Genomic DNA, 26,994 nt, shown 5'->3' on the forward strand with positions numbered 1-26,994 from the left:
AAGAGATAATTATCTTTTCAGTGGGCGCCTGTAGTTCCAACTACTCAGGAGGCAAAAGCAACAGAGTTGCCTAAACCCTCTTAGAGTTGCCTAAGAGCTGGAGGTTGCTGTGATCCGTGATGCCACGGCACTCTACCGAGGGTGACAAAGTGAGACTCTGTGTCTAAAAAACAACAACAACAAAAAACCCTGTCTCAAGAGATAAAGAGTCCTTTCACAAGTAATAATGTACCAAGTTATACATAGTTTCTGCTACAGCCAATTGTCAGACACTTTTTAAGTTTCATACTTTGGGCTTTTACAAAAGTTCTTCTGTTAAAACAGTATTATCCTCATTCACGTCATTAGCATTAATTGGATGGGACATTTGCTCATATGCTCTAATTTGCTCACAAGGTAGAAAATGGAAGAAGCAATCCTCTTCTCATAGTTGTGATGTCTTTCTTTAGCTTCAAATAACAAGGGAAAGCCTGCGAGGAGAAGGAAAAGAGTCAGAAATTTATAACACGAAACCAAAGAGAAGGAACTGAAATTTCACTTACCACAGTTCCTCTAACAGGTATACCATAACAATTACATCTGACCCTTTTTTTAGACTTCACTTTTAAGCCCTGATCTTTGAGATCATTTTTATAACTGAAGTGCCCTGACATGCTTAGGCAACATTACGATAAGACGACTGGATATACGGCAAGTAGGACAGGGCGGGGAAGGACCCCAACCAACCCACAGACACCCCCGGGGTCGCGCAGGCCTGCAGGTCCGAGCACTTCGGGGTGGCCGATAGCGGCACGTGTGCACTTCCGGGCGTCAGCACGTGGTGGTGCCGACGCAGCTGCGTAGCGTTGGACGGTCGCCGGGAATCGTCGTAGTGCGGTGCCATGGCGTCTCGGTATGACAGGGCGATCACTGTCTTCTCCCCAGACGGACACCTTTTTCAGGTGGAATACGCCCAGGAAGCGGTGAAGAAAGGATCCACCGCGGTGAGTGAGCAGGCCGCCGCCCCCTGTTCCTTGTCAGGCTCTAGCTGTCCCCCTGCCTCGGCTCCCGGCTCCAGCCTACGAAGCCGAGAGAGCCCCCCACTTGTGGAATTCGGCTGGCCAGTTTATTGAGGGAGATGCCGCTTTTGAGATTGGGGCTGGAAGTGGTGGAGGAAATTCGTCACAGGTTAACTGTTGTATTAATACAACCACCCTTGTTTAACAGTAATTGACGGGCACCAAAGTAGGGTGTAAGTGGGGGGGGGGTGTAGCCTTGACTCTGGAAGAAATACTAGTGCTGTGTCTGACAGTAAGGAAAGAAAAGACTACTTCTGACCTGGAACAGCCCACTCAAATGCTCGTGGCTCATTTCCTCAGGAGTTCAGACTCACGTAAAACTTAATAGTTTCTTCATGTTGGGAACTATTGTTTAATAGTTATGATGGGCGGCGCCTGTGGCTCAAAGGAGTAGGGCGCCGGCCCCAGATGCCGGAGGTGATGGGTTCAAACTCAGCCCTGGCCAAAAACTGCAATAAATAAATAAATAACAATTTTAACAATTACGATGAAAATTGATCGTGCCTGCCCCTGGACTAAATCAATATAAAAATCAAATTTTTGGCTGGGCACAGTAGCTCACGCCTGTAATCCTAGCACTCTGGGAGCTGAGGCAGGTGGATCGCTTGACCTCAGGAGTTCTAGAGCAGCCTGAGCCAGAGAGAGACCCCATCTCTAAAACTAGCCGGGTGTTGTGGCAGGTGCCTGTAGACCCAGCTACTTGGGAGAATCACTTGAGCCCAAGAGTTTGAGGTTGCTGTGAGCTATGACGCCATGGCATTCTACCCAGGATGACAAACTGAGACTCTGTCTCAAAAATAAAACAAAATTTTTGTCGAGAAGAAAATGATTGTAAATGCTAATGCAGACACACCCATTAAAAATATCCCAATATTTGAAACCTTTAGAGGCTCACCAGCCTAAGAATTTCTACTTCTTTGCCATTTTTTTTGTAGTTAAGTAATGCTGAAAATTATTTGAAAGATTATACCATTCTTTAGACTTACGTACCCACAATGCAGAAAAACTTTTTTTTTTTTTTTTTGTAGAGACAGAGTCTTACTTTATCACCCTCGGTAGAGTGCGGTGGTGTCACACAGCTCACAGCAACCTCCAACTCCTGGGCTTAGGCAATTCTCTTGCCTCAGCCTCCCAAGTAGCTGGCACTACAGAGAAAAACTTTTAAATACTCAGGGTAGCAGTAATACTTCTGCCAAAATTTAACTACATTCAATAATTCTAGTGATTTATGAAAATTTATTTATTTATTTATTTAGAGACAGAGTCTCACTTTATTGCCCTCAGTAGAGGGCCATCACGTCACACCTCACAGCAACCTCCAACTCCTGGGCTTAGGCGATTCTCTTGCCTCAGCCTCCTAAGTAGCTGGGACTACAGGCACCTGCAACAACGCCCCTCTATTTCTTTGTTGCAGTTTGGCTGGGCTGGTTTGAACCACCACCCTCAGTATATGGGGCTGGTGCCCTACCCACTAAGCCACAGGCACCACCTGATTTATGAAAATTTAAAATGGCAAAAGTGCTGTAGTGATCCAAGATCTATTACCCCAAATCTTCCAAGTCTGGCCTATGAATACAAAAAGATCCATTTTTTTTAATGTCTCAAATTTCATGAGCATGTTTGTTGTGTATTTTACAAGTTGAGAAAGATAGTAGCTATGAGAATTCACAATACATTTTTAAGTCTAGCAGTGTCTATATTTTCTATCCCTTTCCATACCAACTTTTGTTACAGTAGGAAATAATTCACTTTCATTATAAATCTGTCAAATGTAAAGTGGTTAAAAAGTAGGATGAAAAATCATTTTTTAAAGTTTTTTTTTTTATATAATTGGGCCCACTCATTTTGCTTCTGTTTTATAGGTAATTTTTTTAGAATTGTAAATTTAAGGAAGGCCTGATGCAGCTTAAACCAAAAGGGTACCATTTTGATAAAAACAAAAAGTTGTATAATTCCCAGCATGGCATGTAGCATATGGTTAGAAAATAATGCCCAAGTTTTAGAGGCTAAAATAAAGGGAGTAATGGGAGAAGACTGGGGTGTAATAAGAAACCACATTGGCTCATTTAACATGTTTTAAGAGTGCTATAGAACTGATTGATAGTTCCTTTGTAATGAGCGGTAAAAGGGTAAGGATGTAAAAATACCTATAGTGGGCATTTTTAAAGATACATTGGAAGGATGAGACACTTTTGTCTCAGGATTCTGAAATTATAATTTGCATGTATGAATGGAGTTATTCATTGTGTTTCCTTGAGGGTGTTATGACCTTTTATATAGGGTGAAGTTTTTAATGGCAGTTGTTTATTAAAATATATCACAAAATATTCTGTATATAAATGGCAGTTGATGATGATGAATTATGAATAAGGCATAGTTGTCCAGTTTTGACCAGTATGTGGCTGTGATATTATTTAGTAATATAAAAAGATATACAGGCCACCATTAGAGGCCTTGAGTTCTATTTCCTTCTCGATTAATTTACAGCATGAAGTGGAACAAGAGGTCTGTTATCTTTTTGCTTTAGTTCACTTTTCTGTAAATGCAAATATGTTTGAATAACATTTTGGAGACATAATACGTTTTTTTTTTTTAGGGAAAAAAGATGAATCCTTCACAATATTCCCATGAAAAAGATCAAATTTTTTATCATTCCTCATTCTGTCCTTTGCCTGACCCCAAACCGTTATTAGCTCCACATTTCCTATTTTATCAAATCTCAGTTCCACATCCAGCCATTACATGTATGTGGCTTCTTAGTTTCATCAGGATGAGCTTCTGCCTGTTGAGATGGGAGAGGGGAAACACCTTTCTTTCTGTTGCTTTGCATCTTTATTCTTTAAGAATCTTTGCACATTTGTTCTTCATCATGAAGCTTTCTCTGATGTACTCAAGTCATCTTGGTTCTTTTTCTTCTTCTGAATTCATAATCTATACCACAAAGTATTATACAGTAGTTACTATTTGGCCTCATATTCTCTTTAATTTCAAGTACTATATATTTAATAATTTTACGCCACATGGAAAATATAGAAATTGGAAAGAATTAAATAAAAATTATTTCTATTCCTGCCAAAAATAAATAATCTTGCACCAACAGGATAGTATGGTCTTTGAGGATTTAAATGGCATAATTCTTTTTTTTGTTTCTACCACACAGTATACAATGGAGTGCTTAGAGCAGAAGTAACATTTAAATAATACTTTTGCCAGACATTTTTTTATATATGTGAAACTATGATTCGGAAGCTTTTATACTTGCTAAAAGGACTTCGCTAGAAAGTGATGGAACCCTTAATTCTTAAATTTTTCTAGTTCCAGAGACTCTGGTATTGGCATTGTACCATGAAATTTATTTAGTAAATATTGATATATCAATTAGCTGTGTGGAAACCAGATATGTATCATTTAAGACGGTTATCTTCTGTGAACTTCAGTTTCTTTAGTGGCAAAATAGGCACAAAATAGCACCTGCTTCATAGGATTCATGTGAGACTTGAATGAGATAATATTACATGTTAAGCATCTTACACAGAATCTGGTTCACAGAAAGGACTTGTAGCTAATATTACTTACTATTTTATTGTTTTTTCTTTCAATTTTGTCTATGGTTCCTTCTTCATATTAATTTATTATTTTAGGACATTTTTGTTCAACATTTACATATACCAAACCTGATGTTGGGCCATATGGTTTTATCATGAACAAGGTAGATTCAGTCCACGTCCACAGAGAGCACACTTATCCAGCAAGAAAGTTAGATGATTGATTAAACAGGGCTATCCAATCATTTTTTTCTCTCCTACATATTGGAAGACTAATAGGTGTCTTAAGCCAAACATTAAATACACAAACACTAACAATAGACGATTACCAAAAAAAAGTCCATGCATACTTTTTGCGATCTTCAACACCACAGATAAGCAAAAGAAGTCCTCATAAAATCTGCACATAGCCCTTGGGCCACAGGTTGGACACCTGGATTAAAAAGTCCTAACCAGTCCTAAATGAGTATTATAATGGGGGGAAATACGGGGTATTGTGAGAAATCTAGATGTCAGGGAAGTCAGCCTGAAAAGTCATATTTAAGTGGACACCTGAAAGATGAAAGACAACCAAGTGAAGAGGGGGAAAGAGTGAAGAGTATGTATTTTAGACAAAGAAAGTTGCTTTGGGGAAGACAAGTAGCAAAAGACAACTAGCTTTTTCCTCTAGGAAAACTGTTGGGATATGAGTCCAGAGTTTCTGGTGGTCATGTATTTTTTCTGTGATGAGAAGGCCTCTGTGTATTATTAGCCTCTCTGCAAATGGACAAAGAGTGAATATTATAGTCCCTAAATCCTTTGTCCCATGTATGGCTCTTTGCTATCTTGGTTTGCTTAGTGAGAAATGGTCCCTATCTGTTCAATTTTAGTAGGAAAATACCACATTCAGTTTGTCTTTTTTTATTTTCCAAGGATTTCTCAGGCTACATGGTGGTCAATACATTGGATGATGTCAAGACTGGAAGCAGGGAGACCTGTTAGGAGTCTGTGAAAGTAGTCTAGATAGATGAAAGATGATACTAGATTTTACTAAAGTTAGGGCAGAAGTGCAAATATGAAAGATTCCAGAGAAGCGTTAGCAATATAATTGATACAATTTGATGATGATTAGGATGGTGTTCCAAGAGGAAGTAGGGGTATTAGAGAGGGAGGAGTAAAAGATGGTGCATCTGTTTCTGGATTTGGCCACTAAGTAAATGGTGCTTCCCTTTTCTCAGAGAATGTGAAGGATTGAGTTTAAGGAAGGAAAATAACAGTTTAGGACTTGCAGGGATCGATATGTTCATAGGAACTTGTGTGGGCAGACTTTGGCCTCCAGTAATCTTCACCTTCTGTTGTTCGTGCCTTTGTGTAATCTTCTTTCCTTGGGTGTGGGCTGAACTTAGTGACATGCTTTTAAGGAATGGAATAGAGAAAAGTGACAGAATGTAACTTTAGGGATTTAGGTACCAAAGTGATAGCGACTTCCATTTAGCTCACACTCACTTCACCTCACTTGCTCTCTTGCTCGCTCACTCTGTTGGAACCCAGCTGCAATGTTGAGTTGCTCTAAGAAGGGGCATAGTGGCAAGGAACTGAGGGAAACTTCTGTATAAAACTCAATGGAGAACTGAAGTCTTTAGGAACCCTGGAGGACCTTAATCTCACCAAAACACATGTGAGTGAGCTTAGATCCTCCCCTAGTTGAGCCTTGATATGGGTAAAGCCTGGTGGACAACTCTGTTGCAGTCTTGTGAGAGACCCTGAGCCCGAGGATGTAGCTGAACTGTGTCCAGATTCCTGATCCACAAAGACTGTAAGGCAACTGAATATACATGTTTGAAATTCAGACAATTGATCTTGGCTGGAGAAAGTAATTTTAAAGGGCATCCTTTCTGTCCCCTGCTTAACCTATGTTAACGGTTGAGTAAATGAGTATTTTTCTTCATTCAAGAATCCCAAATATGGACTATACACTATGTAGAGGATAGCTTACAACTAAGCCTTGAGGGACCTTAATGACCTACGTATAATCTGCCTTGACTAAATTCTGAGAGGAAGAGGGATAGAAATCAAGTTACTATGGGCTGAGAGATGATGATATTATTTGGCTTGGAGATGTGGGAGAGGAAAAAGGTGGGACTAAAGTAAAGTAGTCTTTATACACCGAAGGTGGCGGATTCAAGCCCGGCCGGGGCCTGCTAAACAACAATGACAACTGCAACCAAAAAAATAGCTGGGTGTTTGTGGTAGGCGCCTGTAGTCCCAGCTACTCTGGAAGCTGAGGCGAGAGAATTGCTTAAGCCCAAGAGTTTGAGGTTGCTGTGAGCTGTGATGCCACAGCACTCTACTGAGGGCAACATAATGAGACTCTGTCTCAAAATAAATAAAAATAAAGTAGAGTAGTCTTTTAAAATCTTATTTAAGGTAAGGAAGAAAGCATATGTTTAAATGTTGAGAAAAAACAGCAGAGAAAGTTTATTTTATTTATCTTTAACTTTTTATTATGGGATATTTTAAACACACAAAGATAAAAGATAAATAGTATAAGGAACCTCTGCATGCCCATTACCTTTCAACAATTATCAGAATCCTTCTGGTCTCTTTCATCTTCCCCCATCTCTTCTCTATTTTCAGTGGAGTATTTTTTTCACTGACGTTTTCATTGAGATAAGTGTAGATTCACATGCAGTTGTAAGAAATAGTACACAGAGAGCCCTGTATACTCTGCCAGTGACAGTATTTTGCCCCAATATTGATTTTGGTGCAGCACCTATTTTATCCAGATTTCTCAGTTTTACTGTACTCATTTGTGTATGTAGTCTAGCACATTATGTTGCCTGTGGGCATTCGTGTATTCAGTCAAGATACATAATAGTTCCAACTACACACGATCCCTCACATAGCCACTTCCTTACCTTGATGCCCACACCCACTTGCCCTCATCTCTGGTAGTACATACCTTTTCTCTATACCTAAAATTTTATTTCTTTTTTTTTTCAGGGTCTCAAAACCAATGTTTAACATACAAAATATATATACCGTCTAGCACCAATGTCCATAAATAATCAGAATTCTATCCAGTTACTACCCTTTGGAATTATTATGACTAAAGTCCTTGAGAGATTATTCTATGTGAGCAGATAATTAGCACAATGAAATAAAATAGAGACGACATGGAATAAAAATTTATTTGATAAGGCAGCGCTTGTGCTCAAAGAGTAGGGCGCTGGCCCTATATATTGGAGGTGGTGGGTTCAAACCTGGCCCCTGCCAAAAACTGCAAAAAAAAAATAAAAAAATAATAATTTGATAAATGTATCAAATGTAGTATAGAACTACATTTCGCTGTTCCTTGTAAACAAGTTAATAGATTGTGTTTTTCAGCAACATTTTCCTAGAAAATATACACAAGGAAAAGCACGTGAGGCACATAAACACATAAGAATGAAATTGGTCTTTCTATTCTCATTCTCAAATGAAAAATTTTATATTCTTTTTGTTTCTCCAGTCTCCTGATTTGTCTTCTCAGCAATTCACTATAGTATAATTTACTATTTAAATCACATAGATATGTATGATGGAGGAAAATAATAAACTTTGGCCAGTAGGTATATAAGACAATATTTCCAACTTTTCTTTTAAAGTAAAAGAACGTTTAAGTAAGGTAGTTTTTTTTTATTATTTTGAAAATTCCTATCACATAATAAAGGTAGTTTTTATAAAATGAAATGGAAGATACATGATAAATACTATTACATAATTATGTACAAAATGAAAACCTCCTTTTAAATTTATGTATTTAGGCCAAGCATGGTGGCTCCCACCTGTAATCCTGGCACTCTGGGAGGCCGAGGCTGGTGGTTTGCTTAAGCTCAGGAGTTTGAGACTAGCCTGAGCAAGAGCAAGACCCCCTCTCTACTAAAAATAGAAAAATTAGCCAGTTGTCATCTGTAAGTATATCATATCTCTAAGGACATGCTGGAAAAATTGTGAACAATCTTCCAATGCTATATTCACATGCTCCATTCACATCTTTAGCTTACCCAGGTCGTTAGAGGCTTAGGTGAGATTACTAAAGGTTTCACGATGTGAATTTTGATTTTTGCTTGTTTACAATACGAATTTCTTCACTCAATACTTTTCATATGTTTTTTCCAAAGGAATTTTCTCAAAGTCTACTTGAAGAAGCTTGAAATGTTTTTTCTTAATTTCAGGACTTTTCCCGATTGTTCATGGTTCATAACAACATACAGTATTATGTATAATAACAAGAGCATGCATTATACAAGTCTCAGATCCACTGAGATCTTTTAGGGTTTTCAGCAATGGTTCCAAAGACCCTACACAGTCAGCCACCAGTACGTAGTCTGGCAGAGAAGGAAAGTCTTCTATTTCTTTCCCTCTTGGCTTAAACAGAACTGGCAACAAGATGCTTATTCTTATTAATATTCATCCTCAGCAAGTCTTGCAATTCCTCAAAATGACATTAACATCTGCCCCCACGCCACAGGAGCCATACCGCTCCATTCGTAGTACCAGGACATCGGCTTCTCCAAAACTTGCCAAAGTTCTGCAGTGGGTCCTCTGACAAGTTATTTGTGCTGTGAAGTAGCAACCAAAAACTGTTTGATCTTCTGTGGTAGTAGTTCTCAGTCCGTAAGTACTGCCACTTCACATGAAGAGAGTGAACAAGAAGGCACAGAAAAGTCACTTTTCATTATTCCATTGACTCCTGGTGTTTTCACTGTATATTTCATGCCTGATTTCAATGTCACAACAACAAAAAATATGAATATTTATTTTAAAAGGAAATCATATGTTCTAATCGTAGCAGATGTTAACAACTTCCAACGCAATCTCTAGGAATAATTTGCCATTCTGAAGCTTGTTTTGGGAAAACATTTCCAGCAGTCTATGCAGCAGTTATTTCTAGTCTGTCATTGGTAATAATTACACTTGTTGCAGCAGGAACTTTAAATTCTTCTGCTGCAAATTTTAAGACTGCTGTGAAGGTTGTACTTTCAGGAACATAAGTACTTTGAATGGCAGCCATGGTTTGACATTAGTGTGGTTTTTTTTTTTTTTTTTTTTTTTGAGACAGTGTCCCTTTGTCGCCCTCTGTACAGTGCGGTAGTATCACAACTCACAGCAACCTCAAACTCTCAGGCTCAAGGGATTCTCTTGCCCCGAGTAGCTGGGACTATAGGAGCCTGCCACAATACCTGGCTATTTTTATTTTATTTATTTATTTTTTGAGACAAAGCCTCAAGCTGTCACCCTGGGTAGAGTGCTGTAGCATCATAGCTCACAGCAACCTCCAACTCCTGGGCTTAAGCGATTCTCTTGCCTCAGCCTCCCAAGTAGCTGGGACTACAGGCACCCGCAACAATGCCCGCCTATTTTTTGGTTGTAGCTATCATTGTTTGGCAGGCCCCGGGATGGATTCGAACCCGCCAGCTCAGATGTATGTGGCTGGCACCTTAGCCACTTGAGCCACAGGCCCCGAGCCCACCTGGCTATTTTTAGAGATGAGGTCTGGCTCTGGCTCAGGCTGGTCTTGAACCTGTGAGCTCAGGCAATCCACCCATCTCGGTCTCAAGAATGTTATATGGGCTTGGTGCCCGTACTCAGTGGTTAGGGCATCAGCCATATTCATCAAGGCAGGCAGGTTCGAACCCAGCCCGGGGCCTGCTAAATAACAGTGACAACTGCAACAAAAAAATAGCTGGGCATTGTGGCTGGCACCTATAGTCCCAGCTACTTGGGAGGCTGAGGCAAGAGAATTGCTTAAGCCCAATAGTTTGAGGTTGCTGTGAGCTGTGACACTACAGCACTCTATGGAGGGCAACATAGTGAGACTTTGTCTCAAAAAAAAAAAAAAAGAATGTTACATGAATAGTATATAGTTGAAAACTTTTGGGATTTGCTTTTTTTCCATTGAGATTCATCCGTGTTGTTTCCTGCATCATTGTTTTATTGCAGAATAGTATTTGTGGTATGGTAGTATTTATTCCCCTATTGAAGAATATTTGAGCTGTTTCTAGCTTGGAGCTATTATGAATAAAGCTGTTGTGAATATTCTTTCGCACTTTTGTGCGAAAATAAGTTATTATTTCTCTGGTACGTATCTCCAAGTGTATACTTGCTAGGTTATATGGCAATCTAGTACATGTTTAGTTTATTAAAAGTTGTCAATGGTGGGTGGCACCTCTGGCTCAAAGGAGTAGGGCACTGGCCCCATATACCGGAGGTGGTGGGTTCAAATCCGCCCTGGCCAAAAACTGCAAAAAAAAAAAAAAATATATATATATCTATCTATTTCAAATGGTCTCCCAGAATAGTACCACTAGCAGTGTATAAGTAATCCAGTTTCTCTATATCCTTCCCAGCATTTGGTGGTGTTACTGTTTTTCATTTTAGTCGTTCTGATGAGTGTATGGTGTGGTTAAATTGAATTAATTAAATTGGCATGAATGGCTAATGGTAGTTGGACGTATTTGCCTTCTGTATATCTTCCTCAATGGAATCTCTTCATGTCTTAGCATTCATTTTCTAATGAACTACTTATTTTTACTGTTTTTTTTTTTACTGTTGCATTTTAACATTTCTTTTTTTATTCTTTTTTTTTAATCAACATGCTACTAGTATATAAACTACATACTAGTTTTTTGTCAGATACGTGGTTTGAAAATATTTCTCCCAGTTCTCAGCTTGTATTTTCATCCTTTTCACATAAGCTTTAGCAGAACAGAAGTTTCTAATTCTGGTGAAGATTTAGCAGTCTTCCCTCTTATGGTTCATGCTTTTAATAGTAAGTCTGAGAACTCTTGCCTAGCCTTAAATCTCAAAGATTTTCACTTATTTTTTTCCTAAAAGTTTATATTTTACATTTAAGTCTGTAATTCATTTTGAGTTAATTTTCGTGTAAAATACGAGGTTTATGTTCAGATTTATTTTTGGATGGAGTATTTTTAAACAAATCCCAGATACTAATATATTCTGCCTGTAAATATGCCTCTAAAAAATGAGGGTATTTCTTAAAACCATTATCATTTCCGATGAAATTGCCAGTAACTGTTTAATATTTTGTAATAGTTGGTATTCTGATTTGCTTTATTGCTCACAAAATGTCTTTTTATAGTTGCTTTGTTTTGAGTCTGAATCTAAAAATCTGTGCATTTCTGTTTTATTCATGAACAACTCCTTCCCTTTTTTTTCATGCCTTTGACTCCATGAAGAGACTGGGTTAATTGTTCTGTAAAATGTTCTATAAAAATGTTTCATTTTCTAAATTTGTCTAATAGTTTTCTTGCCCTCATAGGATTTACTGTTTAGAGAGATAACTATGATAAACAAATAAATTATAAGAAAATAACATTTTGTTGAGAGAATAATAGAGAAAGTACTTCTTGAAGTGAGATGTAAGTTGAGACAAGAAAGAAGCGGGGGGCGGTGCCTGTGGCTCAAAGGAGTGGGGCACTGGCCCCAGCCAAAAACTGCAATAAATAAATAAATAAGTAAGTAAAGAAAGAAGAGGGGAGAAGCATTCCAGGCAGAGGAAATATCGTGTATGAGGGCTCAAAGGAGGGGAGCAAAACTATGTTTGGGAAAGTCTTGGAAGCAGACAAGAGTGACTGGTGCTTGGTGAACAAGGGATCACACCTGTGGTGCATATTACAGGGGTATTTGCGAAACTTGGTGAATGTAGAATGTAAATGTTTTGGCACAGTAACTGAGATAACGCCGGAAAGGCTATGTTAACCAGTGTGATAAAAATGTGTCAAATGGTTTATGAAGCGAGTCTATGATGCCCCATGATCATATCAATGTATACAGTTATGATTTAATAATAAAAAAAAAGAAAAAGTACACAGAGGCCAAATATCTTTGTGCACTCAGAAATTGTAGAAGGGTATTGAACAGCTAAATAGTCTGACTCTACTGATGTTTTAAAATGCTCGTCATGACTGCTTTATGGTGATTACATGGGGTTGCGGTGAGTGGGGGTGCAGAGAAGTGGGAAGCAAGGTAGAAACTGGGAAACCTACTGCAGTAACATGTGCTCCACGAAAGAAATGTTGGTTACCTGTGCTAGAGTGATGACAGAAAGATATAGAAAGCTTTTGCCAGAGAAGTGGGCAGAAACTTGGTAATGGATTGGAAGTGGGTGGTGAAGGAGAGAGAAAGAACGGCAACCAGTCTTTTGGCTTGAACAATTCAGTAGATGATGATAGATTTTCTGAGTTGATCCTGGCCACCAGTTTGTGATGTGTTTAGCAAGTTGTGGAAAATATTCTTCTTCCTGCTTTTCTAGTGTTGTTTGTAAATTAGATGTGGATGTTGAATTTTATCAAATGCCTATATAGATTTTAGCATGTGTATTTTATTTTCACTATTAAATATAATTGTTTTAGTTAGGATTATTTCTGTTTCAAGCGTCAGAAAGCTAACACAAACTAATTTAAACAAAAAAGTGAATCTCTTGAATTAAGTACCCAAAGAGAACAGAATATATCTTGCTTTTAGGGTCAACTATTTCACTTCTGGGAATTAAATGGTAACAGCAGAATTGGTGTGTCTCTCTCTCCCCTGCTAATCTCTTGTTTCCTTTCTTCCTCCTCCCGGTATTGCTTTCCCTCTCTACCTGGTGGCTCCTAAACAGCCGAATGCTCCAGGCTTCCAGCTCTGGTACAGTAGAAAGAATTATCCTGCCGGGTTCAGTGGCTCATGCCTGTAATCCCAGCACTCTGGGAGGCTGGGATGGGTGGATTGCCTGAGCTCACAGGTTCAAGACCATCCTGAGCCAGAGTGAGACCCTGTCTATAAAAATAGCTGAGCGTTGTGGCAGGCATGTGTAGTCCCAGCTACTTTGGCTGCTGAGGCAAGAGAATCACTTAAGTCCGAACGTTTGAGGTTGCTGTGAACTGTGACCGCCACAGCACTCTACCAAGGGTGACAAAGTAAGACTCTCTCCAAAAAAAAAAAAGGATAAATTTTAGGCTCAGTGCCCGTAGCTCAGTGAGTAGGGTGCCACCCACATTCACCAGAGTTGGCAGGTTCAGATCCAGCTCAGGCCTGCCAAACAACAATGACAACTACAACCAAAAAATAGCTGGGCATTGTGGTGGGTGCTTGTAATCCCAGCTACTTGGGAGGCTGAGGCAAGAGAATCGCTTAAGCCCAAGAGTTTGAGGTTGCTGCAAGCTGTGATGCCACTCTACAGGGTGACAAAGTGAGACTCAGTCTCAATTAAAAAAAAAAGAAAGAATAATTCTGTCTTCCAAACACTGCCAATAAAGCATTAAAGATTTACTGTTTGGTTAGACTGGGTTACATTATAACCCACCTAAAAACTCAGTACTTCTGCTCAGCGCCTGTAGCTCAAACGGCTAGGGCACCAGCCACACACACCAGAGTTAGCAGGTTCAAATCCAGCCCGGGCCTGCCAAACAACAGTGACAACTACAACCAAAAAATAGCTCGGCGTTGTGGAGGGCACCCAGCTACTTGGGAGGCTGAGGCAAGAGAATTGCTTAAGCCCAAGAGTTTGAGGTTGCTGTGAGGTATGACACCATGGCACTCTACCCAGGGCAACAGCTTGAGACTATGTCTCAAAAAAAAAAAAAAAAAGAAAACAGCTCAGTACTTCTCCAAAAACAACTGAAGTACTATTTACCAGAACATCAAAAATAGCAGATCTCTACTACCCATCATAACATTTATATTAAAGTATTTACTTTTGCCTGGGTACAATGACTCATGCCTATAATCCTAGCCAAGGCAGGTGGATTGCTTGAGCTCAGGAGTTCTCCTTACTCTTGATTGTTTCCTTTCTTGTACAGAACCATTTTATTTTGATGTATGTTTGTCTATTTTTGCTTTGGTTGTCTGTGCTTTGAGGGGTCATATCCAAAAATATCGAGGTACAGATCAATGTCAGGAAGTTTTTTCACTGTTTTCTGGTTGGAACCATGAAGGGTGTTGAAGAGAAGAAGAAGACGGTTCCTGCTGTGCCTGAAACCCTTAAGAAAAAGTGAAAGAATTTCGCAGAGCTGAAGATCAAATGTCTGAGAAAGAAGTGTGCCCAAAAGATGCTTCGAAAAAGCAAGGAGGGAGCTTATCTATGAAAAAGCTAAGCATTATCATAGAGAATACAGGCAGATGTACAGAACTGAGATTCGGATGGCTAAGATGGCAGGAAAAGCTGGCAACTTCTATGTACCTGCAGAACCCAAATTGGCATTTGTCATCAGGATCAGAAGTATCACTGGTGTGAGTCCAAAGGTCCAAAAGGTGTTGCAGCTTCTTTGCCTTCACCAGATCTTCAATGGAACTTTTGTTAACCTCAACAAGGCTTCCATTAACATGCTGAGGATTGTAGAACCGTATATTGCATGGGGGTACCCAAATCTGAAGTCAGTAAATGAGCTAATCTACAAGTGTGTTTATGGCAAAATCAATAAGAAACGAATTGCATTGACTTATAACAGTTTGATTGTGTGATCTCTTGGTAAATATGGCATTATCTGCATTGAGGATCTGATTCATGAGATCTATACTATTGGAAAACGTTTCAAAGAAGCAAATAACTTCTTGTGGCCCTTCAAGTTATCATCTCCGCGGAGTGGAATGAAGAAAAAGACAACCCACTTTGTAGAAGGGGGAGATGCTGGTAACAGGGAAGACCAAATCAATAGGCTTATTAGAAGAATGAACTAAGGTATCTGCCCTGATTGTTTTTGTAATCTGGGCAGTTAATAAACAGTGACTGCTCTCAAATTGAAAAAAAAAGAATTTTTTTCTCCTCTTGCTCCTTCTCTCACAGTGTGACATGCCTGCTCCTCTTTCACCTTCCACCTCAGTTGGTAGCTCTGAAGAACTCACCAGCAGATGAGGGGTGCCATGTTTCTTGGACAGTCTTGTCTTTATAAATTACCTGATCTCATTGCTCTGCTTGGTGATGATGGTAATGATTATGATGAAGACAATGCCATTTCTATAGTGCCATTTCTATGTTCTACTACTATTGCTATTTCATTCATGAGGACATAGAAGTCCACTTATAGAAGGAATTGGATAAGTTGTCCAAAGACACTGAATGACTTTAATGGGACTCAAGGAAAAACTGAATCTCAAAAATGAGAAACCATTTAGATGAACTGCAGTCTAACCCGACCCCTTCCTCCGCTGCTGCTCGTTTAAAGGTTCGTGCTCCCGTGTCCTCACTTCTCAGTCTTCAGAGAGCAAAAGCTACAGGCAGAGTAATGGTCACCTGGCCAGTGTCTCCTACCCAAGCATCTCAGGAGCCCACTGTTACTTACCTGGGCCAGAAGGGTTTCTTTCTTTTTTTTTTTTTTTTCAGACAGAGCCTCAAGCTATTGCCCTAGGTAGAGTGCCCTGGCATTACTGCTCACAGCAACCTCCAGCTCCGGGACTCAAGCGATTCTCTTGCCTCAGCCTCCCAAGTCGCTGGGACTACAGGCGCCCGCCACAACGCCAGGCTATTTTTTGGTTCCAGCTGTCATTGTTGTTTGGCGGCCCCGGCTGGATTCGAACCTGCCAGCTCAGGTGTATGTGGCTGGCGCCTTAGCCGCTTGAAGGGTTTCTAATTGCTCTACAGTCAGTTACCTTTGGGTCTTTGATCTTATACTGCTCCTCCCACTCTTCCTAAAAAATGACTTCCTCTTCCCATTGAGTTCTCCAAGGGTCTGTCAGCCTGTTCAGTTCCCCAGTACATCTCCTTTCTGAAATAAATTCTTGTTCTTCACTTGTCTTATCTATTGATCATACTTCATTAGCAATATATATTGGGAAGATAGGTTGAAAGAGTTTTTTGGTGCCAGCCAATTCAGAGTCGATGTCAGTATATGACTAAAAGTTGACTAAGAAAAACTGAGAAATATGATTAAACTAAAACAAGATGATTGGCGCACTTTTCTGGAACACAGCTATTTCCTCCTGTTTACATCTTGTAAATTGAGCTGTGATAAACAATCTAGGCAACAATATTCCAAGAAATTTAAAGTAGGCACTGTGGCATTTTTTAAAATTTCAGGTTAATATGAGGGTACAAATGATTAGATTACAATGTTTGCATTTGAGGTAGTTGTGTCCTGCACCCAGGAGGTGTGCCATATACCCTCACATTTTGCCCCTTAGGTGAGAGCATACCAATCCCCCTTCCTCCTCCTTTTTTTTGCCTTCCTCTTCCCCCCTCTCCCCAACTTGAATTAAATTGGAGTTTTTCTCTTGTATGGTCATATATTAGTGCATGTACTGGCTTTATGTTAGTATTGAGTAGATTGTATACTTGCTTTTCCATTCTTGTGATGCTTTACTGCAGAGAATGTTTTCCAACTCTAGGTTAATACAAAAGATATAAAGTCTCCATCTTTTTATGGCTGAATAATATTCCATGGTATACATACTTCAGTATTCCATGGTATACCACAGTTCATTAATTCATTCGTGGGTTGACAGGCCCTTGGGTTGTTTCCACGTCTTGGCAATTGTAAATTGAGCTGCAGTAAACAATCTAGTGCAAATGTCCTTAATAATAAAATTATTTTCTTCTGGGTAATGCCTAGTAATGAGATTGCAGGATCAAATGGAAAGTCTGTTTTGAGTTCTTTGACGATTCTCCATACTTCTTTCCAAAGAGGCTGTATTAGTTTGCAATCCCACCAATAGCAAAGAGTGTTCCCTTCTCTCCACATCCATGCCATTATCTGCAGCTTTGGGACTTAGTGATGTGAACTGCTCTCACTGGGGTTAGGTGCTATCTCTGGGTGGTTTTGATTTGCATTTCTCTGATAATTAAGGACCACAAGCATTTTTTCATGTTTTTTGGCCATTCATCTTTCTTCTTCAGAGAAGGTTCTATTTGTGTCTCTTGTCCAGTGATATATGGGATTGTTTGCTCTTCTTTTGTTGATTAATTTGAGTTCTCTATAGATTCTAGTTGTCAACTATTTATCGTATTGGTAACATACAAATATCTTTACCCATTCTTGTTAAGGCATTTTTTGACAGCATTGTTCACAATTAGAAGTGTGTGAAGTATCCATATTTGACTCTTAAAGGAATCTTCATATGAGGATAAAGGATATAGCCTCATAAAAGCATAAAGAAAACTTTGAAATTCTATAATGATTGCTTTTCAGAAAAACAAAACATGATTTTGCTAAGTGTATTTAAACTTGGTTCATAGCTTGGGTCTCCAAGAAGCTTCTCTGTTTTATGTTTTTTGTTTTTGTTTTTGAGACAGGGTCTCATGTGCTCTTGGTAGAGTGCTGTGGCATCACAGCTCACAGCAACCTCAAACTCTTGGGCTTAAGTGATTCTTTTGCCTCAGCTTCCCAAATAGCTGGGACTATAGACACCCACCACAACACTTGGCTATTTTCTTGTTGCAGTTGTCATTGTTTAGCTGGCCCAAGGCTGGGCTCAAACCTGCCAGCCTCAGTGCATGTGGCTGGCACCGTAACCACTGTGCTACAGGTGCTGAGCCAGAAGCTTCTCTGTTTTATCTCATCTCTTCCTTAGTTTCTTCTACTGCAGGTCAGAATCTGACCACATCTAAAGGTAGTTTGAATGCCTCGTGCTCATGAATGTGGTCCTGTTGTCACAGACTTTCCTAATTAAATGCTTTGTTCTTGAATGAGAAAGTTTTTCCCATTTTCTTCATACAGTTTTGTAATTTCACCTCTTTTAATTTTTTAATACATTTTAAGCTGTTTTGTCATGGTATGAGGTGAGGGTTCTATTTCATTCTTTTGCATGTGGACACTCATTTTTCCCAGCACCATTTATTTGAGAGACTGTCTTTCCTCAATATGTGTTTTGGCACCTCTATGAAAGGTCAGTTGATTGTCAATGCACGGATCTGTTTCTGAACTTCTCTTCTGTTCCATTGTTCTACATGTCTGTTTTTGTGCCAGTGCCAGGCTGTTTTGATTACCATAGCTGTGGAGAATATTTTGATATCGGGTATCAATTGATATTGGTGATGCCCCTAGTTTTTATCTTCTTTAAGATTGATGTGAGGTCTTTTAGAGGTCCATGTGAATTTTAGAATTTTTTTTGTGTGTGTATGTGAAAAATGTCGTTGAAATTTTGGTAGAGATGACATTGAATATATAGATCACTTTGCATAGTATGGACATTTTTAACAATGTTCTTCCAATTTATCAATGTGGGATATCTTTCCATTTCTGTTGTCTTCAAATACATCAACATATTTAGTTTTCAGTGCACAGATCTCCACCTCCTTGGTTAAATACATTGTTACATATTTCATTTTATTTTTCAATGCTCTTGTAAATGGGATTGTTTGCTCAATTTCTTTTTTCATTAGTTTATCATTAGGGTATAGAAAGGCAACTGATTTGTATGTTGATTTTGTATCTTGCAACTTAACTGAATTTATTGTAAGTTCATAAACTTTCATTCTTTTTTTTTTTTGTAGAAACAGAGTCTCATTTTACTGCCCTCGGTAGAGTGCCGTTGGCCTCACACAGCTTACAGCAACCTCCAGCTCTTGGGCTTACATGATTCTCTTGCCTCAGCCTCCCGAGTAGCTGGGACTACAGGCACCCGCCACAATGCCCGGCTATTTTTTTGTTGCAGTTTGGCCGGGGCTGGGTTTGAACCCGCCACCCTCGGCATATGGGGCCGGCGCCCTACTTCACTGAGCCACAGGTGCCACCCATAAGTTCATAAACTGTCTTATGATGTCTTTAGCAGTGGTTCTCAACCTTCCTAATGTCGCAATGTATTTTCATTGTTAAAAAGGGGTTGCAACCCACAGGTTGAGAACTGCTGCTTTAGGATTTTCTGTATATAAAATCATGTTATCATATTATATTATGGAGATAATTTTACTTTTTGCTTTTTTTTTTTTTTTTTGAGATTCTCCAGCTGCCACCCTAGGTAAAGTGCTGTGGCGTCATAGCTCACAGCAACCTCTAACTCTTGGGCTCAAGCAATCCTCTTGCCTCAGTTTTTCTATTTTTAGTAGAGAAGGGGTCTCGTCTTTGCTCAGGCTTGTCTCAAACTCGTGAGCTCAAGCAATCTACCTACCTCAGGTGCTAAGATTACAGGCATGAGCCACCACACCCAGCTACTGTTCCCTTTTAAATTTTGAGGCCTTGGCTTGGCGCCTGTAGCTCAAGCGGCTAAGGCACCAGCCACATACACCTGAGCTGGCAGGTTCGAATCCAGCCTGGGCCACCAAACAACAATGATGGCTGCAACCAAAAAATAGCCAGGCGTTGTGGCGGGTGCCTATAGACCCAGCTACTTGGGAGGCTGAGGCAAGAGAATCACTTGAGCCCAGGAGTTGGAGGTTGCTGTGAACTGTGATGCTACGGCATTCTACCCAGGGTGACAGCTTGAGGCTCTGTGTCAAAAAAATAAAAAATAATAAAGTTCAAGGCCTTTTATTTCTTTTTCTTGCTTCATTGCTCTGGCTAGGACTTCTAGTACTATATTGAGTAGGTGTCATGAGAATCCCATGTTAGTCTTATTCCTGATCTTAAATAAAAAAGGTTTTAGCTAGTCACTGCTGAGTATGATGTTAACTGTGGGCTTATCATACATGGCTTTTATTGTATTAAGGTTCGTTACTTCTATACATAATTTATTACGTTTTTATCATGAAATGGTGAATTTTGTCAAGTGCTTTTTGTTTCAATTTGTATGATTTTTATTTTTCATTCTGTTGATATGGTGTATCACATGTGTTGATTCGCATATATTGAATCGCCCTTGCATTCTAGGGATAAATCCCACATGATAATGATATGTTATCCTTTCAGTGTGCTTTTACTAGTATTTTGCTAAGGATTTTTACATCTGTGTTCATCAGGAATATTATCTTGCCATTCTTTTCATAGAGAAGTCTGGCTTGAGTTCAGAACAGACTCATCCTCTCCAATTTTTTGGAGGAGTTTAGGATTGGTATTAATGTTCTTTAAATGTTTGGTAAAATTCACCAGTGAAGCCATTAGATCCTGGACTTCCCGTTCTTGGCAGTGTTGCATTACTGAGTCAGTTTCCTTACTCTTATTGTTTTGTTCAGATTTTCTATTTCTTAATGATTTCATTTTGGTAGGATTATGTTTCTATAAACTTACTCATTTCTTCTAAGTTATCCAATTTAATAGTACATCACTATTACTAATATTTTATGATTCTTTGTATTTATTCTGGTATCAGTTTTACTGTCTCCTACTTCATTTATACAGTTAACTCTTGAACAACATAGTTGTGAACACTATAAGTTCACTTATACACTGATTTTTTTTTTCAATAAGTTACACCAAGTGTCTGCCTCTCCTGCTTCCTCTTCCTCCTCCTCAGCTACTCAAAAACTTTATCATGTTCTATTTTCACTTAATAAATAGTAAATATACTTTCTCTTCCTTATGATTTTCTTTTTCTTTTTTGACATAGAATCTCACTCTGTCACCCTGGGTAGAGTGCTGTGGTGTCATCACAGCTCACAGCAACCTCAAACCCTTAGGCTTAAGCGATCCTCCTGCATCAGCTTCTTAAGTAGCTAGGACTATAGGCACCTACCACAATGCACAGCTAGTTTTTCTATTTTGGGTAGAGACAGTGTCTCATTTTTGTTCATGATGGTTTGAAACTCATAACCTCAAGCAGTCCACCTGCCTTGGCTTCCCAGAGTTCTAGGATTACTGGTGTGAGCTATCAGACCCAGCCCCTTATAACGTTCTCAGTAACATTTCTTTTTCTCTAGCTTATGTTATTATTAGAATACAGTATATAATACATATCAATACATATAAAATATGTCTTAATCAACCACAAGTTATCTGTCTTCTGGTTAACAGTAAGCTATTAGTGTTTAAGTTTTGGGGGAGTCAGTAGTTACAATGTGGATTTTCAACTGCCTCTAGCCCTCCATTGTACAAAGGTCAATTGTACTTTCATTGAATCTTCTTATTTCCTAGTCTAACTAAAGATTTGTTGATTTTTATCTTTCCAAAACAAACCAGCTTTTAATTTTATTGTTATTTTTATGATTTTCTCACCTCTGTGTTTTCTGCTTTGATCTTTACTTCCCTCCTTCTGTTAAAATTAGCCTTAACTTGTTCTTCTTTTTCTAGCTCTATGAGGTGTTTACATTGTTTATTTTTACTCTATTTTTTCTTAAATGTAGGCATTTGTTGTTAGTTTACTCTTTGAACTCATTTTGTTGCAACTCATAGAATTTGATATATTTCCTTTCTTCATTTGTCCCATGATTTTTATTATTCCCTTTTAATTCTTTGATACTTTAGTTTTTCAGGAATGTATTTAATTTCTAGATATTTGGGAATTTTCCAATATTTTTCCTGTTACTTATTCCTAGTTCCATAGCATTGTAATCAAAATAGATACTTGCTATAACTACAGTCTTGCTAAAGTTAAGATTTATTTTGTGACCTAACGTATGAGGTATCCTAGTGAATGTTTTTGATAGAATCAGGTGTACCTGCCCAAATAAACTTGCCACACCCAGGCAGGGTCAGGTTCATGGCCCCCCCAGGCAAGGTCAGATTCATTGCCCTCCCAGGAAGGATGAGACTTACGTCCCTCCCAGGAAATAGGAGTGCCATTAATCCTGGCTGCCCTCACCCTTTAAATCCCTGTCCACCATAGCCCACGTGTAGATTTCTCCATAGTCAGGAATCTCACCCCAGCTGCACTCCAGGTGGAATAAAAGCCACTTTAATTGCATGAATGGGATCTCTGTCTTCTTTTCGTCTTGTATCTCAGAATGATTTTATCCTTGGGTCTGGAACCTTTCATTTTTGTGCATACTTAAAAAGAATTTATGTTCTGCTTTTGGACAGAATATTCTGTATATGTCTGTCAGATCCATTTGGTCTACAGTGTTATTCAAATCCACTGTTTCCTTATTGGTTTTTCTGTCTAGATAATCCATCTATTGTTGAAAGTGGGGCATTGAAGTTTTTTACTATTGTATTTTCAGACTGTTTCTCCCTTCAGTTCTGCTAATACAGTATTTGCTTTAGATAGTTAGGTGCTTTAATGTTGGGTACTCATATGTTTATAATTGTTATATGTGCTTGATGAATTGATCTATTTATCAAAGACCTTCTTTGACTCTTCTGGCAGTTTTTATTTATTTTGCATTGTATAAGTATAGGCATTCTTAGTCTGTTTACCACGTTATTTACATGGATTTTTTCCCATCTATTCAGTTTTTGTCTGTGTGTGCCCTTAAAGCTCAAGTGAGTCTCTTGTAAACAGTATGTAGTTGAATCTTGGTTTTGTTTTGTTTTTTTAGTTCATTCAATCATTTGTTTTTTGATTGGATAATTTAATGCATTTAAAACTTAATTGTAGGTAAGTAAGGACTAACTATTGTATTTTAATTGTTTTCTGAATGTTTTGTAGTTCCTTCTTCCTCACTGTCTTCCTTTATGATTTCATGATTTTTTTTACTGGTATGTTTTGATATTTTTTTTTGTGTTATCTACCATAGGTTTTTCTCTTTGTGGTTATCATAAGGCTTATAGAAAACATCTTACATGAGTCTGTTTTATACTTATAAGTACTTAATTTCAACCACATATGAAAACTCTATACTTTTTTTTTTTTTGAGAAAATGTCTCATTATGTCACCCTTGGTGGAGTGCAGTGGCGTCACAACTCACAGCAACCTCAAACTCTTTGGCTTAAGCAATTCTCTTGCCTCAGCCTCCCAACTAGCTGGGACTACAGGCACCTGCCACAATGCCTGGCTATTTTTTTGTTGCAGTTCTTTAGCTGGCCCGGGCCAGGTTGTAAACCTACCACCCTCGGTGTATATGGCTGATGCCATAACTACTGTGCCATGGACGCCAAGCCTGAAAACTCTATACTTTAACTTCTCTTCCTCATCCTCATCTTATGTTATTAATGTCACAATTTACAACTTTTATATATCTTAGCAAATTATGGTAACTATAGTTATTTTTTGCACTTTGGTCTTTTTTATACTATAGTTAACAGTGATTTATACACCACAATAGTAAAGTATTTTGAATTTCACTACATTCCTGTCTATACAGTGAATTTTATATTTTCATGTGTTTTCATGTTATTAGTTAGCATCCTTTAATTTCAACTTCAGGAATTCCATTTAGCTTTTCCATGAGTCATATCTAGTGATGATGAATTTCCACAGGTTTTCTTTGTCTGAGTCTTTTTTCTCTGCTTCAGTTCTGAAGGGTATAGCAATCTTGGTTTACACGATTTTTATTTTTCTCTTTTTGCACTTTGAATGTATCATCCCAGTTCTGCAATGGTCCTGTTAACAAATACACTGCTAGTTTTGTGAGGCTTCCCTTGTAGATGACAAGTCACTTTTTACTTACTGTTCTCAAAAATCCCTTTTTGTTTGGGCTTTTGACATCTCATGCTTATAGATTAGAAGAATTAATGATGTTTAAATGCCTATGCTGCCCAAAATGATTTACAGATTCAGTGCAGTTCCCATCAAAATACCAACATTTTCCTCAGAATTAGGAAAATCAATCTTAAATTTCATATAGAATTTTTAAAAAGCTTAAATAGCCAAAGTAATCCTAAACAACTGAACAAATCTGGAGGCATCACATTACCTGATTATTTCAGTATAATATTAGAAGCATTTGGGGTCTTTATTTAGAAATTTGGTAAGGTTTTTCTGACCAGAAATATTTCATAGGAACTTAACTCTTATTTATATCAGCCTATGGTATTTATTATTTTAATTAGCCTATGGTAAAATTGATTTTGTTATATGTTGTTTCATCTATAGCCAGTTTACAAGAACCTATCAACAACATAAAGTGAGGACTTAATGTTTCTATATAGCACTTTTTCAGATGTATTGTGTGAGATTAGAATACTCATGTAGTTTAAGAATCAGTATTTTCTTGGCAATTTCTACCTATTTGTCTTTATTGCTTTGACTTTGGGAAATGAACTTTCACTATGCCTGTACCTATGCAGCTGTTTCCTAGATGTCTGCTTTTCTCATTTTCATTGACTGTTTACCAATAAGCCTTGATCCCGAAGCTTTCTGTTAGAATAACTTAATTCTATACTTATAACTGACATGGATTGTGTTTTCTTAAATGAATTTGCAGGTTGGAATTCGAGGCACCAATATAGTTGTGCTTGGGGTAGAAAAAAAATCTGTTGCCAAACTTCAAGATGAAAGAACTGTGAGGAAAATTTGTGCCCTTGATGACCACGTGTGCATGGCTTTTGCAGGTACTTATGGATGTATGATAGTGATGCGTCGTGTTTAAGTGTGGTTGGGCAACACGACTAGCCTCAGTGCTGCATTGTGCCATGTTAATATAACATGTAGTTATACTTCATTTCTTACTGAAAACAATGTACCATATATTTTTAAAGAAAAATCTCAACTTTGTAAACCAGGGTATCTGATGATGATCTTTGCTAAAGCATGAATGTTAAAAAATAAATATTATTAATACATTGCCTTACTTGAAACTTTGGATAGCTGTTTTCTTTTAAAAACTTTTCATTTTCGGGTGGCGCCTGTGGCTTAATGAGTAGGATGCTGGTCCCATAATACTGAGGGTGGTGGGTTCAAACCCAGCCCCTGCCAAACTGCAACAACAAAAAAATAGCCGGGCGTTGTGGCAGGTGCCTATAGTCTCAGCTTCTCGGGAGGCTGAGGCAAGAGAATCACCTAAGCCCAGGAGCTGGAGGTTGCTATGAGCTGTGACGCCATGGCACTCTACTGAGGGCAACAAAGTGAGACTCTTGTCTCTAAAAAAAAAAAAAAAAACTTTTACTTTCAAATAATTATAGATTCAGAAGTTACCAAAAACACATGGAAGTCTGCTTTTACCAAGTCTCTCTCAGTGTTAACATCTTCAAAACCAGTAAATTGCCATTCATAAAGAACAAAGAGTTAATTCAGATTTTACCAGTTTTACATACATTTACGCCTGTGTCTCTACTTGAATTGATTTAACTCTGTGTTACGTTTCACCTCTTGCTGCAGAGTTTAGCCTCTTTAGTCATTTCAATGGCTTTTCCATGAGACTGAGGGGTCCTGGGGAGGAAAAAGGTGGAGTCACAGAGACCTGGAAAGACAGTGGTAGCCATAAACTGAAGACCCCCTTACCATTTGTGTGGTTATATTACACTTATCTCATGTGTAGTTTCATGTAACCATCTCTGCAGTTAAGGTAGAGATGACATTCCTTCTCTCCATCTTTAATCTCCAGAAACCACTATCTGTTCTCCATGCCTTTAACTTTGTCATTTTGAGAATGTTATATGGATAAATTCATATGATACATAACCTTTTTCAGAATGTCCTTTTTAAAAATTCAGTATAATTCCCTTATAATTTATCCAAATTATTGCTTGGATCAACAGTACATTTCTTTTTATTACGGAATAGTAATCCATTGTATGAATGCACCACAGTTTGTTAACTCTCCCACTGAAGGACCTTTGGGTTATTTGCAGTTTTTGGCTATTACATACAAAGCCGCTATGAGCATTTGTATAAAAGTTTTTTGAATGTAGGATTTCCTCTCTCTGGAATAAGTTTCTAAGAGTGCATTTGCTGGATTGTATGGTAATCCATACTTAGGGTTATGAAACACTGCCAGATTGTATTCTAGAGTGGCTATGCTATTTTAAATTTTAGCTAGAAGTGTCTGAGAAATTCATTTTCTTTGGCTCTTCAGCAGCATTTGATGTTGTTACTATTTATTTTAATGATATCTAGTGATATGTAGGTGGCTTTAATTTCTGTTTTCTTCCTGATTAGTTATGTTGGACACATTTATAGATGCTTATTTGCCCCTGTACAGCGAATAAAACATGTCTCTTGTCATCTTTTGTTCATTTTCTAATTGTGTTTTTTTAAGTAGAATTTTATATTGTACCTTAAAAACCTCAATCCAGCTGGTGCAATAGGGCATGAGTGTAGTCACAGCCACTCAGGAGGCTGCAGCAAGAGGATCACTTGAGTTCAGGGGTTTAAATTCATTCTGGGCAACATAGCAAGATCCTACTTCTTACAAAACAAAAATAACAAAAAACCTCATTCAGCAAAGAATAGTCTTTGTTGTACTGCTTGTGTGTGTGTGTGTGTGTGACAGAATCTCATTCTATCACCTTGGGTAGTGTGCTATGGCATCATGGCTCACAAAGCACCTCAAACTCCTAGGCTTGAGCAATTCTCTTGCTTCACCCTTCCCAGTAGATGAGATTACAGGTATGCACCACTATGCCTGACTAGTTTTTTCTATTTTTAGTAGAGATGGGGTCTTGCTCTTGCTTAGCCTGGTCTCAAACTCAGGAGCTCAAGCAGTCTACCTGCCTCAGCCTCCCAGAGTGCTAGGATTATAGGC

The 26,994-nt window shown here is 38.4% G+C and overlaps 1 protein-coding gene across 1 annotated transcript in view; it reads left to right on the forward strand.

Annotated features, from left to right (window-relative positions):
- The first annotated feature begins 773 nt into the window (after positions 1-773).
- The window catches only part of PSMA8 (proteasome 20S subunit alpha 8), a 77,338-nt gene continuing 51,117 nt past the window's right edge, over positions 774-26,994 (forward strand). Inside the window, exons 1-2 of the mRNA XM_053571597.1 lie at positions 774-983; positions 24,736-24,862. Of these exons, the coding sequence (XP_053427572.1) occupies positions 882-983; positions 24,736-24,862 (229 nt within the window). The 5' untranslated portion in view covers positions 774-881. The remainder of the gene's footprint in view (positions 984-24,735; positions 24,863-26,994) is intronic.

This window comes from Nycticebus coucang, chromosome 19 (assembly GCF_027406575.1).
Source record: "Nycticebus coucang isolate mNycCou1 chromosome 19, mNycCou1.pri, whole genome shotgun sequence".
In the NCBI taxonomy this organism is placed as follows: Eukaryota; Metazoa; Chordata; class Mammalia; order Primates; family Lorisidae; genus Nycticebus; species Nycticebus coucang.